Here is a 14099-nt window from a genome sequence, read left to right as displayed (position 1 = left end):
ACTGACTGCAAGGACCATATTGTTTTTGTTTTTTTATTTTTCTTTGTCACAAAGACATCCAAAAGGATGATTTAATCCTGGACAGGGTTAGCATGGCTTTAATCTTTTAATATGTATTCATTATATATATATATATATATATATATATATATATATATATATATTGTGTATATATATAACACCCCCTTATCTGTGGGTGTTAGGGACTGGAGACCTCCGCCTATACGCACCCACAAACACAGAGAGCCCCCAGTGTCCGTCTCACTCCCCCGGCGCGTGCTTCCTCCTTCATCAGTTAAGTGCGAGAGGACATCTCTATCCAGAATTGGCAGGTTTCTTTCATAATAAACACCTGCTCTGGATGGTAATTATCCTCATCGGGATATTTTCAAGTCAGCTGATGCCGTTTTTCCATTCAGGCTGGCTGTGAGTGTGTGCGCGCCTGTGTGTGTTTTTGTGTAGCGGACGGGCCGGCCTGCTCTTCGACTCTGCTCCCCTCCTGGGAAATTCCTGCAGCACATTTGAAAGCAAAAGTTTCATACAAGCGTCTTGAGGTGTCTGAGTTTTTGTGATGACCGGAAGAATCAAATGACTGAAAAAAAAACCTATAAATACGTGAAACCACGAACCAGAAACACAAATGAGCAGGGAAGCACTGTATGTATATGTGTGTACATTTATATGTGTATATAATATATATATATATATATATATATATATATATATATATATATATATATATATATACGATACTATGACAAAGCAGAATTAGCTCTAAATTTGGTCCAGGGCATGGAGGTGGGAATTTAAAAAGTTTTTACTTCTTTCCACTCCCTTTCAGATATTTGTATTTTTTTAATTCCTATCTTTCCTTTCAAAGTATATAAATAAAATATTTTTATCATCAAACATGGTGTGACAAACGGATGAAGATGAGAGGGTTTGACCACAGTGAACCAAAACCTGGGGCTTACATTGTACTGATTTCATAAAGTAAATGGATGACTCCAAGGCCAGTGCTTTGAGGGGGACTTGAATCCAGAACATGGCACTCAAAGCAGGACCAGTAAACCTACCAAAATAACACACTTGTTGTAATAATTGCAGAAGTTTTCTCTGAATTTGGCTGAACTCCTGAAAAGGAAGTGATGTGTCCGAGCAGTAACTCATAGACGAAAACATGACAAGTTTACAAACCATTCAAATCCTGATAATGATTTTAAAGAAGTAATCTCTATTTTCTAAAGGATTGTGTTTTTACTTTGGATTGACCTCATTTTTCTTGTACTCTTCGACCCTTGGTTGATTTACCATGTCTGTTTGGAGTACCCCTCCCTACCCTGTTTAACTGTCCTGAAGCCACAAGCTACTCCTCCAAACTCCAACAACAAAGCCCTCCATATTTCCTGTCAGTTAGCGTCCATCTTTATTTCTGTCTGACTCCAGAAAGACTCCCCACCCCCACACTTCCCTCCCCAAACTTGTAGCTGAAGCTTCACGAGTGCAGAAATGTCAGCCTCCTCCTGCCAGAGGATCAGTGCTGCTCTACATGCAGCTCTGCAGGGTCGCAGGTTGTGAAGCTGCAGCAGGAGTGTCTGCAAACACACACATCCCCGTTGGCTTTTATGTGAAGAAGGGGGTGGGGTGGGGGTGGGTGACCACAAAGCAACCATGCTCAAGTCGGGACACGAATGTCCTCTCCATCCTCACAGGCATGCATGAACAAGCTGCACCTCGGACATTCAGGAAGATCATCTTCCAGAGAGCATGCAGGATCAGAAGCACTGAGTCCACATGTCCTCGAACAGCCGGAATGGGAGGTTTTTTAATGATTTCATCAAAGCAGAAAGGTGAAACCTGATAGGAAAGGTGCTTTGCATAGGAAGGAAGAGTTTTTTCTGAGAAACAGGGTTAAATAATCACCATCATTAAGCTGCATCCTCCAGCACGCGTGCACACTATCTGACTGTGTGCTCTGGAGCCAGCTGATTTCCATACACAGCCTTCAGTGGAGCTCTCAGCCGTACCTGCGCCACATGAGGAAGTCTTGGGACGGGCAAATCACATTCAAATTCAGACCTCAGAATTTGCGTGTGTCCCAGCCAGCTCAGGCTTCATATCAACTCTTTCATGTTAGCAGTATGCAAACCTGCCAGCAGAGCCGTGAGAGTGGCCCACGCTCACCAGCAGACCAGAGCTCTGGGTCCATTTTTCCTGTTAACAGACAGAAATAGTCACTGTTCCAGCAACTGCTGAGCTTCATCTGATTGAGTGTCATGGAAAAGCTCTCAGAGCAGCCCCTCCATTCCAAAGAGAAATCCCATCATTCTTTGGGAACACTTAACACGAACCATTTAACATGAAACTGGTGTTTTCAACACGTTCTTGTGACATTTTGATGGAGGACAAATAGAGAGAAAATTAATTGAATATTGTTTATTCACAAAGATTATTCAAATCGTTGTGAATCAGCCTCTCTGAAAAAGTGAAAATTCCTAGGACTGCGTTTTGACCATCATCAAAGTGACAATGAAAGGAAACCTGAGGCAGAGAAGCAGGAGGAGCCAGAAGTCAAAGTGAGATGGATTATGGCTGAATCCAATCTTTATCCCTACCTACCTCCAAGCAGAGAGTTTTGAAGAAATAGTGACAATGTCCAAATTATTGAAAGCTGAAATTACCTGGGCACATAAAATATTCCGACATGCGGCGATGAGCATCTTGGCTGCACCTATTACATGTGGTCAAACTGGATCAGTTCTTGTGCTGATCACACTTAAAATATGTGCAAATAACATCAGCCAAAATAGAACCTGTTAGAATAATATCTGCTCAAAAGAAAGGTCAATAGTGTCAATAAAACCTCAAATATTTAAGGATTTTTCAAATTTGTATTTAGATTTATGAACAATAGGAAATGAAAATACAGTTCTGCAGGACATTCATAAAATAAATATTGAACATTTTTCTGTTGAAATTGGAAAGATAACTTTTCACTTTTTCGGCTCTGTTGCCATTTTGTCTGACATCACCGTGAAAATGGTCTATGGGAAGGTTTCACAACGTCTCTTTGTGACTCCACTGTGTTCTGATTATGAAAATGTTGATGATTTGTTAAAAAAAATGACATTTAAATTGTTTATTTTATTTAATTTTTTGCAAAAATTGTCGGACAGCAATGCATTGTGGTCTATATTCACCAATGTAGATAGCATTGATGCACATTTGTTTTCTGCAAAGACTTCTGGGAAATTTCTTTGGCACTCAATTTTGGAATAGTAGATTTGGACAGCGCTAGAAAATGGCGAACACATTATATAGACAGTAGGGAAAGGATTTGGACGCTACTACCGCTCGATGATGTCATCAAGAGTCGCCAGTCAGTTACATTAGCGTGGAGCTGCTAACACTCAGAAGATACACAACAAAATTGGTTTTATAACTTTAAAAAGTATTGCAAAAACAACAAGTCATTACTTACATATGAATGGGAACAGCGTGACATGGCTCGCCCTACCGGCATAGGGATACAGAATTCAAAGTCCCTTCACTCTACCCTTAAAAATCTATTTCGGACACGCCCTTCAATCAGAGGGTTAGGGGATGAATTTGGATCCGGTTTTAACTCCGGTTCAGACTCCTCTATGCATGACGCTTAATGTACACACGATAACTGGATCCATACAAAACCTGCATTCTTAGTTGTAAGAGGTCTTCCACAACATCCTTGCATTCACTGCATTCTAGTAACCTTACTTTAGAAATGTGCTAATCTGAGGTATTTCTTTTGTCTCACAGGGGACCACCTCCTCTCCGTCTTCATTTGTCCAGATGCCAGGTGAGTCTCAGAGCTGATCCTGATCACTCCAACCAACTGAAAAACTGCTTTATCGCTTCACAGATATTTTTCTTCCTCAAACAGCTGACCTGTTAATCTAGGCCCACACCAGGAACAAAAGAGAGAGCTTCACTGGAAATCTGTAAAATCCAAGAGAGGGAGACAACTCTTTGATGGTGGTTTAATAAGACTCTTTAGGATACATGTTCTCTCAGATCTGGGAGCTCCTCATCTAAGACCTGATACCCTATAGATCAGGGGTGTCCAAAGTCAGTCCTCGAGGGCCGGCCTCCTGCTGGTTTTCAAGAAATCCTGCCTTATCTGCTGCTGATTACCTGGATCAGGTGTGTTTGACCAATAAGGAGTTTTAATGGCAGGTTGGTTGGAAAACATGTAGGACACCGGCCCTCGAGGACTGACTTTGGACCCCCGCTTTAGAAGAAGTATATTTATCTAGTTATGAAGGTGTCCTTATTTCATTGATTATCCTAAAACACCCCAAATAGTAGTTCAGCTCAGCTGAGAAAACACATGGATTCTTCTGAAATAATACGTAAAGTTCAGTAACCCTTGGAGACCTGCACATTTAAATCCAAACTCCTCCCTTTATAGGGTCCCACATGCTGCCAAGCTACTATGGGATGAGACGTCCCTTCATATCCGACTCGGACTTCTGCCACTCCACCAAGCAGTTCTCTCCAGACGTCTACTCCAGCACCCTCGGGGGGAAACCTCTTGGCTGCGAGCCATCCACCATGACCAGCTACTCCTCCCTCATTGACAGCTACTACCCAGAAACCTTTGGGGACTACCGCAGTGCTGGAGGGTCCTTCCTACCTTCGTCAGCCATATCCTCGCTGCTGCCGTCGTTCGGGGGGGAGTCATCACACCTATTTCTGGTAGGAATTCCAGCCAGGTCACATCCGAGAGGAGCTTTGTGACTGATATTTAGTGAAACATAAGCAGTCTGTTGGCGTCCACAGCTGCTGTTGTGTAGGCGGTTCCATTTATAAAGGAAGCAAGTGAAAATTAGTTTGGTCCATTTGTAGTAATGGATTAGATTTATCTGCACTTTTCCAGACTCTCAAAGCTCTTACAATGAGTATCCATGAGTATCATGAGTACTCAGGGAAGGTAAGCTACTGATGTAGCCGCAGCAGGCTAATTTGGCATTTAGCTGATATTTTAGCTGGCTATCAGCTTCAACATCTTCAGCTGTAAACTTCAGCGTTTTCAGCTATCAATTTCAGCATCTTCAGCTATCAGCGCAACCATCTTCAGCTTACAATTTTTAACACTAGCATTATTGCAGGTAATAGTATATAATTTGTTCAAAATTATGTTAAAAAACTACATTTTTAAAGTTTTAAAAATGTAGTTTTAGAGTGTTCAATAAATGCTTATCGTGTTCGGCCCGTGACCTGAGGTGTGTTTTGGATTTTGGCGCACTGTGCTATTGAGTTTGACACTCGTGCTGTAAATAATGGATAACGTTTGAGGAGAATTTGTAGAAAACAGGAGTAAACATGAGGAAGAGTCGTGACCACAGGTGGGTTTTACCTGGAACTTGTCCAGAGAGACATGAAGGTTTGAGTGTTTCCAGCAGCAGCTCAACTCTGAATACTGAAAGACACACATCCTCCTCACAGATGTTACCCCCAAGAGCGCCCTCTGCTGAGCATTTCCTGTAACTGTGTTTCATGAAGGGAATTATGTTACATCAGGTCTCAACAGTCCAGATGAGAAAGTAAAACCAGTCAGCCGACAGATAAAGAGCCTTTATTTTCTGAGTGTTTTTTTTCATTTTCATTCTTAGAGACTGAGACCAGAGGTGGCCTGTTTCAGGAATCGGAGCTTCTCCTGGTTTTCCTCGGCTCTCTGTGCAGCTGTGGGTTTCGGGGCTGTTTGAATGCATTTATTCATGGAACAATGAAACCGGTGTTTGACTTGTTTTTAATTATCATATTCATCTGCCTTCTGTCCACAGCCTGGGAGCTGTGAAATGTTGCGTGTGTGTCATCCTTCAGACTTGTGCAGGGTTCACTCTAACTTTAGGACAGAATCGTTGAGAACGATCAGTGTGTCTGATGTGCTGTAACGGAGTGAAGCATTGTTTTTCATTGGTTCATTCATACTTGATAGGTGTGTTTGTGGCCCTGCGATGGTGAACTGTACCAAGACTTTTAGCAGGTGGAATAGGCTCCAGCAACCAGGACAAAGCAGGACTAAAAGGAGAAAGGTTTAGAATGCTGGAAAATATAGCAATTTCTGTGAGCTTAGAGCCGTTAGACCCGGATGGGAGGGTTCAATGTGAATAGTCAGAGCACAGCTGTTATGGGACGTCCTTAAAGACCCATTCCACTGAAAATCCTGTTGATGGCATTTGTGATATGTTCTTGTAGCATTTTTCTGATGATGGAGGACATGTGGGAAGAAAATTAAGATTAAAAAGGCGTTTCTTAGTATTCCTTTATTCAAATTGCTATTAAATCAGGAGTAGACAAAAAGCTGCAAATATGCTGGGTAGACCACAACCTCCCGCCCGTTCTGGGAGCTCCGCCCACAAGTCAGAGAAGAATTTCCTCATGCGCTCTGCGGAATGTTCTGAAAAAAGGCCCAGGGAGTTTTGATTTAAACTTAAACTGCATCATTGTCATTAAAAGACCACTGAAAACACTTGATGATCAAAGGTGATCCGGGTGAGACTTTTTGTTAATTTTCTTTTTTGGACCTGAAGCACAAACATATAAGCTTAGGACTACAAACATTGTGTTGTTGGGGAAAAAATGCGGTTTTCTGATTCCTAGTCACCCTGTGGGATGGTTTTGTCCTTGTGTGTTCATTCATACTGCGCTACAGTGCAGGACGGGAATATTTTTATCAGTCTGATGCAGGAAGCAGAAAAAACAGTAGGAAGTTGTACAGGTGTTTATAGTTATGGCTTCTGTTTCATGGACACACAGTTGTTCCATCTGCTGCTGTGTGATGAATGAACACTTTAATGATTAGTCTCAATAACAAACAAGCTGCAGGTGAGCAGATCTGAGACACCAACTTCAGCTTGATGTCAAACTGTAGCTTTCACTTTAAAGTCAACTGAAACTCTGAATGAAGGAACTATGCTGTCCTATCTGTGTTTTCCTTTCAGTATTGTTTTTTGAAATCTCTTACAGTACATTGTCCAGGATCATGTGTGTCTGCTGCATCACAGATGTAAACGGTGTTTGTTCATCAACACCAGAGCTGTAGCTCCTGTGTGGAAATTCTTTGATTTTTTTGAAGCTCCTCAGCTATTTGTGCAATTAACACAAACCAGCCAACTTTGACTTGGAGAAAAGCGACTTTGCAATGATGTGAAACCTTCTGTGGCAGGAGTGTCAAACTCAACCACACAAGGGGCCAAAATCCAAAACACACTTTAGGTCGAACAGGATAAACATTTATTGAACACACTAAAACTACATTTTCAAAACATTAAAACTGTAACTTTTTAACATAATTATGAACTAGATAAATTGCATTACCTGCAATAATGCTGGTGTGAATGATGTAAGGTAAATGTGGCTGCTGAAGATGTTGAAATTGATAGTTAAAAACATTGAATATGATAGTTAGCTAAAAGCCAAATTAGCCTGAATAAAAAAAAAAAAAAAAAAACTTGGGTTAGCCAAAACAGCTAGCATGTAGCTGAAATATTAGCTAAACTCCAAAATAGCATACAAAATCTTAGTAAATGTTAAAATAGTCCAAAAAGCTAACAGAATGACATTTTTAAAACTTTAAAACCATAACATAATTCTGAATATTAAAAGACAGGAATATTATTCCAGAATAAATCAACTTAAACCTTAAATAACTTTCAATATTTTGCCCTCCATAAAAATATATTCTGTTGAAGTTATACAAGTTAAAAATAAATACAAGATAACATTGGGTCATTAATAACAATAAAATAAAATAATCTGGAGGGCCGGATAGAATTACCCAGAGGGCCGGATCTGGCCCCTGGGAATTGAACGTCCACATATGACGAGTTGGGACGGAGTGAGAATGTGTTGGGATTTTAAACTCTTTGGTATCAGCTTATGTGCATTTTTTTAGATCAAAGCCATCAGGATATGTCAACTTTTGAACAAGGTCATTTTGGAAGTTTCTGTTGTCATTATAATTCAAAAAGGGTGAACAGACATTTGTTCACAATAAATGGCTCCAATCCCTTACTATCCATCCAGCCGTCCGGATTTGACTTTGACACATTTGCTCGATGGCACTGAAGTGTTTCTGCAGTTAAACAACTGATTCTGATGCGGTGAAGAGGAGCTTTGTGCAACGCTACGTTTGGTGAATGAAATACAAGGATACACTCACTCTAAAGGACGTGGCTCAAAAGTCGCCTCTTTCAAAGTGCAAAACAAGTGTCAAGTCTGTGGCATAGTTTTGAGGTCCAGTCTTCAGACTGATGTCATTTTGTCACAACTTGTACATTACAATAACTAGTGAGGACGTAACTTTAGGGCAAAGCTCAAGTTTCTTCTGAAGTTTAATGTCCTGAAGTCTCAGCCAAGTCCCTATTGTGGGACAGGAGTGCAACTCATCTCTAGATACTCCAAGCTTCCATCTGTGATGAAGTACGCTTCATGTCTTTATGTGACCTCGTCTTCCTCCGTGTCGTCCCACAGAGAGACTCGTGGGAGCAGTCGGCCCCGGAAGCCGTGTCCCAGGTGGAGCCGTTGTGCACGGAGGGTCTGACTTCTGTCGGGGTCCCGCCCGCCATGCCCAGCCCAGAGCCGCCCAGCACCCCGCCCCAGTTCCGGCCCCCCAGCCGGGGCTCGTCCATGGGCGCGGCCCCCAGCGGCCAGCCGTACACGCTGCACCCCCTCGAGGACGTGCACTACCACTCCCTGAGCAGCAGCAGCCCTTACCCTACGGCCTCCTCCTCCTTCCCCTGCCCCCCCTACATGAGCAGCCCCGTCAGCGACCTGGTGTCCAAGATGGTGGCAGAGGAGGACAGCCACGGCAACCTGCCCCCCAGCACTGACGGCCACCCCACCTGGCCCAAAGAGGAAGGGGTGAGCTCCTGGTCTCCCTATGAGCTCAGAAGAGCCTACTGACTGAAGGGTGGGGGGTGGGGGGGTGATAATAGTCCCACAATGAAGCAGCATCATGAAGTCTCTGTGCAGAGCTTGAAGTGGGGGTTCTCCGGTTTATTTTTCCACTTTCTCAAACTGAAGTTTGCACTAGGAACGTATTGACTGAGGGAGGGGGGCCGATCTGTCCTGAAATGACCCATAGATGAAGAAAATAGGTCACTTTCACTCCATGACCAGAGAAACCTGCAGCTCTTCAGCTCCTTTAGAAGCTGCTCTGATGCACGGACCTGCAGCAGAGGAGGCTGGACCCCGAGGTCACATGACCCCGAGGTCACATGACCCTGCGGTTTCATCTGGAACCAGATTTTCAGCTCAACGGATTTGCTCCCTTAAGACCAGGACTGACACGACCAATAACCAACCATAACCTTTCAAAGGTTCGCAGGAAAACCCCACCTGTCAGCTGTGGAACACACCCACCAAGGTCAATTTGAGGATAACCATTGGATGATCTCATGTCAGTCAAAAGACCACAACAAAACTTTTGGCTATTTCAATACTGACTAGAAAAGTTGCATTACCTGTGATTATGTTAGTGTGAATGCTTTTTGCTGAAAGTAGTCACTGAAGATGCTAAAGCTTTTTGCTGAAAATGGTGACGCAATTGACTTTAATTGCTGAAGAAATTTGCTAAAAATGCAAAAGCTTTTTGCAAAATATTAAATTTTCTAAAACACTTGAAATTTTGTTAAACTATGAAAGTGTGAAGCTGATCTAAATTTCTACAAAAAATTGCCCAAAAATCCTTAATCTGTGCCAATTTTGTAAAATATGTTAAGTGTGTTTCTTAAATATAAGCTAAACTCCAAATTAGCCCAAAAAACCTCAGTAGATGCTAAATTAGCCAAAAAAGCTAGCTTGTTGCTTAAATACTAGCTCAACTCCACAATATCCTAAAATTCCTCAGTAAACCAAATTAGCCAGAAACGTTAGCCTGTTGCTAAAATAGAAGCTAATCTCCAAATTAGCATAAAAACCTCAGTAGATAACAGATTACCCTAACATAACAGCTCAATGCCAATTTCTTTTGAAAATCACTATAAAAGATGAAAACATCGCCCATGAATATATTTAAAGTCTTGGTGTAATCTACTTTAAATTTGAAGACTTTCTCATGTATTTCCTATGGCGCGTATTTTGCTCAATATTTCAAAAACTATAAAGTTTCTGAATGCTGCAAAGCATTGACATGATAATAAATTAAATTGACTGCTCACTAAGACGGGGGCAGAGGGGCCAAAAAGAAAAAACAGGTTTAACATCAGCACATGTAACATCCATCATCACCTCCACCTCACAGTCAAACACACCTGAGCAGCTTGTTAGCATAGAGACAGGTGTTAGGTAATGAAGGCCGAAGGAGCTCTGAAGATGATGAAGACTTTTTCTGGAACTGAAGGTCTTCGTTAACCTCCACCAAACCACCAGGATGGAACTTTGACATTCAGAAATGCTGTCTGCCACCTGCTGCTGGACTTTCCCCACAGTGAAGCACGGTGGTGGGAGTATACTCAAGTGTGTTGCTGCTTCGGACACAGAGAAGGATGTTGGACCCTAAAGATGGAGATGCAAACACTTTGAGGAATGATGCAAGACTTCAGGTCTTCCATCAAGAAAGAGAGTCTTTGTGTGGGGGGGCTGGAGCATGTGACCTCTGGAGGGTGGTGGTGGGGGGGGGGTCTCAGATCAGGCAGAACTTCAGCACCCTTTCATTCCCCAGTCCCTGAGTTCAGGACCTCACCTTTGACCTCTCTCACTCCTATCAAACATGGACTTGAGAAGTGACTTGGACCTGACCTGCACCGTCCAGCCTGGACTGATCCACCTGCAAACAGACTTTTCTCTGCTCACAGAGACTGTAGGCTGACGGATGTTCTTCTGTGTGCAGAGCTGACGGTTGTTCGTATGGTTTTCCCCTTTTTTTATTAATTAAAAAACATTTATGTATCACCATTCTTAAAGTGGGATTTCTTCTTTTTTGCCCTTTTTTTCAATAAAAGCTGGTCTGAGAAACATTCATATTTGTACACGAACTGCTGCAGTCAGGTTTGAACATTGTTGCTGTAGCACCGGGGGCTGTAACCTTTAGCAGTAAAAGAGCCAGGACCCAGCACTGGGTATCAAAAATCTCTTCATTTGATTCCTAAGAGCCTGGATCCATTCTATTCTGATTTTTTTTTCATTATTATTATTATTCTTTCAATCCTCTCAATTAAATTCAATTCAACTCAATTTTGTGTTTACACATTTATACACATTTGTTTAGAAATACATTAAAAATCTACTATATGATTTAAATATATTTATATTAATCTGATCCAGTTCACATACTGTAAATGTATCAGTGAAATAATAAGATTGTTAATATCATCCAGTGTTACATGGATTCTCTAAAGGAGAAGTTCTAACTAAAATGTTCAGATGATTAACATTGGAAACATTGTTCTGCTTCTCCTGGAGGACGTTTCAGTTTGGACACGAGGTGGAGCTCGCCATCTAGTAGCATTACACTGTAATAGTATGAGCAGAAACAATGTTTTAAACCACAAATGGTTACTAAAAAAATATTTCTTTAAAAGAGTTTGAAAATTCATGTCTGTGAGTTTATAAAGATGTTCATTTAGTCAGCAATATATGTTTAGGTCGACCAAGCGTTAGCATTAGCCGTCCTCTAGGAAATTCCATTAAACGTTAGCATCAAGCTAGCAGGCTTTAGCTTGATGTCCTAAATCGATCTACATGTATATTTTATCAATTATTGATCTATTAAGGTTAAATCGATTGAAATCAATTAATCGATTTTATCAATCCAGCCCTACTCAAACCCAAGTTGGAGCCTGAAAGTCTTGTTTTACCCTTTAGTAAAATTTGATAAGGCTTTGTTACTTTTATAGTAAATAGGATTTTATTTTTGAATAAAAAAAATTTAAAGAAAAACAGGGTTTTTCTAAAAACATTAAAATGTTTTTGTTTTTTTTACTTTTGACAGAAGTTTGTATGAAGTCCTTTCAAAATAAAAGACGCCATGTGCTGGACGGATCACCTCAGTGGAGCTAATGCACTCCTATCAGGCTGTATGGCTCTGTAGGCAGAGAACAAACTTGATGCCCTGCAGGGTCTTTCATTTAAACATCCTGCCAGCGCTTGAACCAAGATACTTTGCATCTGTAGGCCAGCACGCTCACTGACTGTCCGGCCTGTGACCTAAGGTGTGTTTTGGATTTTGGTCCCTTGTGTGATTGAGTTACACCCCTGTCCTACAGTAATGAAAAATTAATGATTCTTCACTGAAAGTGTACTTTAAAAAAATCAGAGGCAGATGTTCTGATAGAAGTGGGTGATGTAATTCAAGATGACCAGAAAAAAAAAGTTTTACTAAGCTGGTAAATTGCAGAATTCTAACCTGTTCAAACTACACGTTTCACCTCGGAGCTTCTGAACGTTCCATGTGTGGAAAACCAGAGTGAACTCAGAGATAGTCTGAAGTCTTCATTAATATTTAAAATCAACAAGGATTGTTTTTTAGTAAAGATACAGAAGCTAAATTATTCAGTCAGAAAGTCTAAAGGAGCACAAAGGTTTTCAAAGATTTAAAGCTTATCCTGTTTATTTTCAAAATCAGACACATTTATTTGAGGAAAAAAAGTGAAAATCAACAAAATAAATGTTCTGAGTAGGAATCTCAATCTGTCAGGATTGGGTCACAATCACAGGAATGAAAGATCAAGAAATATTACTTAATCCTTTAAACACTAAATCTTTAACATATTGTAACTTTTGAAGCAACTTTTGAAGCATTAACACGATCAACATCATTCCAGTAGATTGTGAAGGAGAAAAGTGGCTCACACGGCTTTTCTCCTTCACAATTTACTGGAATGATGTTGATCGTGTAAAATGGTTCAAAAGTTATAGTAAAACAAAGAAGATAAATACTGGAGCTCTGATGTTAAAGGGTTAAAAGTGTAGTTACATATTAAATCAAATGCAGTAATAAAACAATGGCCCCTCCAAAAACTAAATTAATAAACAGCTGAAACAACACCTTAATAAGTTTAATTAAGTTTGACTTTTTTTTGTTTTTTTTGCAAGAAAAACATTTTTAGTGAATAAGAGGGAAAAACAAAACGATTTTACTCGGTAAAAAGCACCTTTCTTTATCACTGTGCTAAGAGAAAACCCAGCAAATGTATCTTTTAAAGGTTTAAAACTTAGTTTTGGTTGTGTAAAATCTGGTCCAGCTGCAGCCAAAGCTCAAACATCTGTTCTGCACAAACTCAAAGGTTTATTCATCATCACAAAGCACCTAAATATGTGCTAACTTTGTGTTCCATTTGAAATAAAACGGATTTTTTTTTAAATATATATTTTGGTTGTTTCTTTTTTCTTTTCTTTTTTTTTTCTTTTTTGCAAAACTTGTTTTTGGTTCCAACTTTTAAACTCAAAGACAAATACAGGGTTTTTCTATTGAACTGATTCAAACTGAATGTCTTCATAATTCTGCTGATGTAAGAGACGCCTCAGAAACACGCGCGCACACACACACACGCGCGGGTCATGCTGCAGGAGCTTTCCCCTCCCTAAACAGCAGAGGGAGCCGCTGGGCAGACGACTGGAAACGCACGATCAGTGCGCGTGTCCGCGTCTGTGCGTGTGTCGGGGAGAAGGTGGAGGATAGGAACGAGCGGGTGCTGGTGGATGAAGGGGGCGTGTGTGTGTGGGGTGGGGGGTACATATGATTGGACTGCATAGATGATGGATCAGACAGCAGCAGCAGCTCATGGCTTGCTGTGCGCGTGCGCACTGGCGCCGTCAGGGATGCTGCGGCTCCAGATGTTCCTGCATCTGCAGCAGCGGCTCCAGATGTTCCTGCATCTGCAGCAGTACCTGCAGATGCTCCAACACCCCAACCTCAACCTACCTCCCCCCTCCCCGCGCGGATGGCGGCTGGAGCAGGTGGAGGTTCTGGACCGGGTCTGAACGGGTCCGGCGGTTCCTTAGGAGGAGCATTAGGGCTGCTTTCAGGCGTGCGTGTCGACTCCCGCACACATCCACCTGAAGCTCTGAGACGGTAGAGCATCAGTCAGCGGCGGTGGTGTGTGTGTGTGTGT

At 41.4% G+C, this 14099-nt stretch overlaps 1 protein-coding gene across 1 annotated transcript in view; it reads left to right on the top strand.

Moving 5' to 3' along the window:
- The window catches only part of si:ch211-213d14.1 (uncharacterized protein C11orf53 homolog), a 17494-nt gene extending 6553 nt beyond the window's left edge, over window positions 1-10941 (top strand). The window contains exons 3-5 of the mRNA XM_024258076.2: window positions 3799-3838; window positions 4451-4737; window positions 8518-10941. Of these exons, the coding sequence (XP_024113844.1) occupies window positions 3799-3838; window positions 4451-4737; window positions 8518-8949 (759 nt within the window). The 3' untranslated portion in view covers window positions 8950-10941. The remainder of the gene's footprint in view (window positions 1-3798; window positions 3839-4450; window positions 4738-8517) is intronic.
- The last annotated feature ends 3158 nt before the right edge of the window (window positions 10942-14099 follow it).

Source organism: Oryzias melastigma, linkage group LG13 (genome assembly GCF_002922805.2).
Source record: "Oryzias melastigma strain HK-1 linkage group LG13, ASM292280v2, whole genome shotgun sequence".
Lineage (NCBI taxonomy): Eukaryota > Metazoa > Chordata > Actinopteri > Beloniformes > Adrianichthyidae > Oryzias > Oryzias melastigma.
The sequence above is the reverse complement of the archived record's forward strand: the minus strand, read 5'-3'. Positions and strand labels throughout refer to the sequence as shown.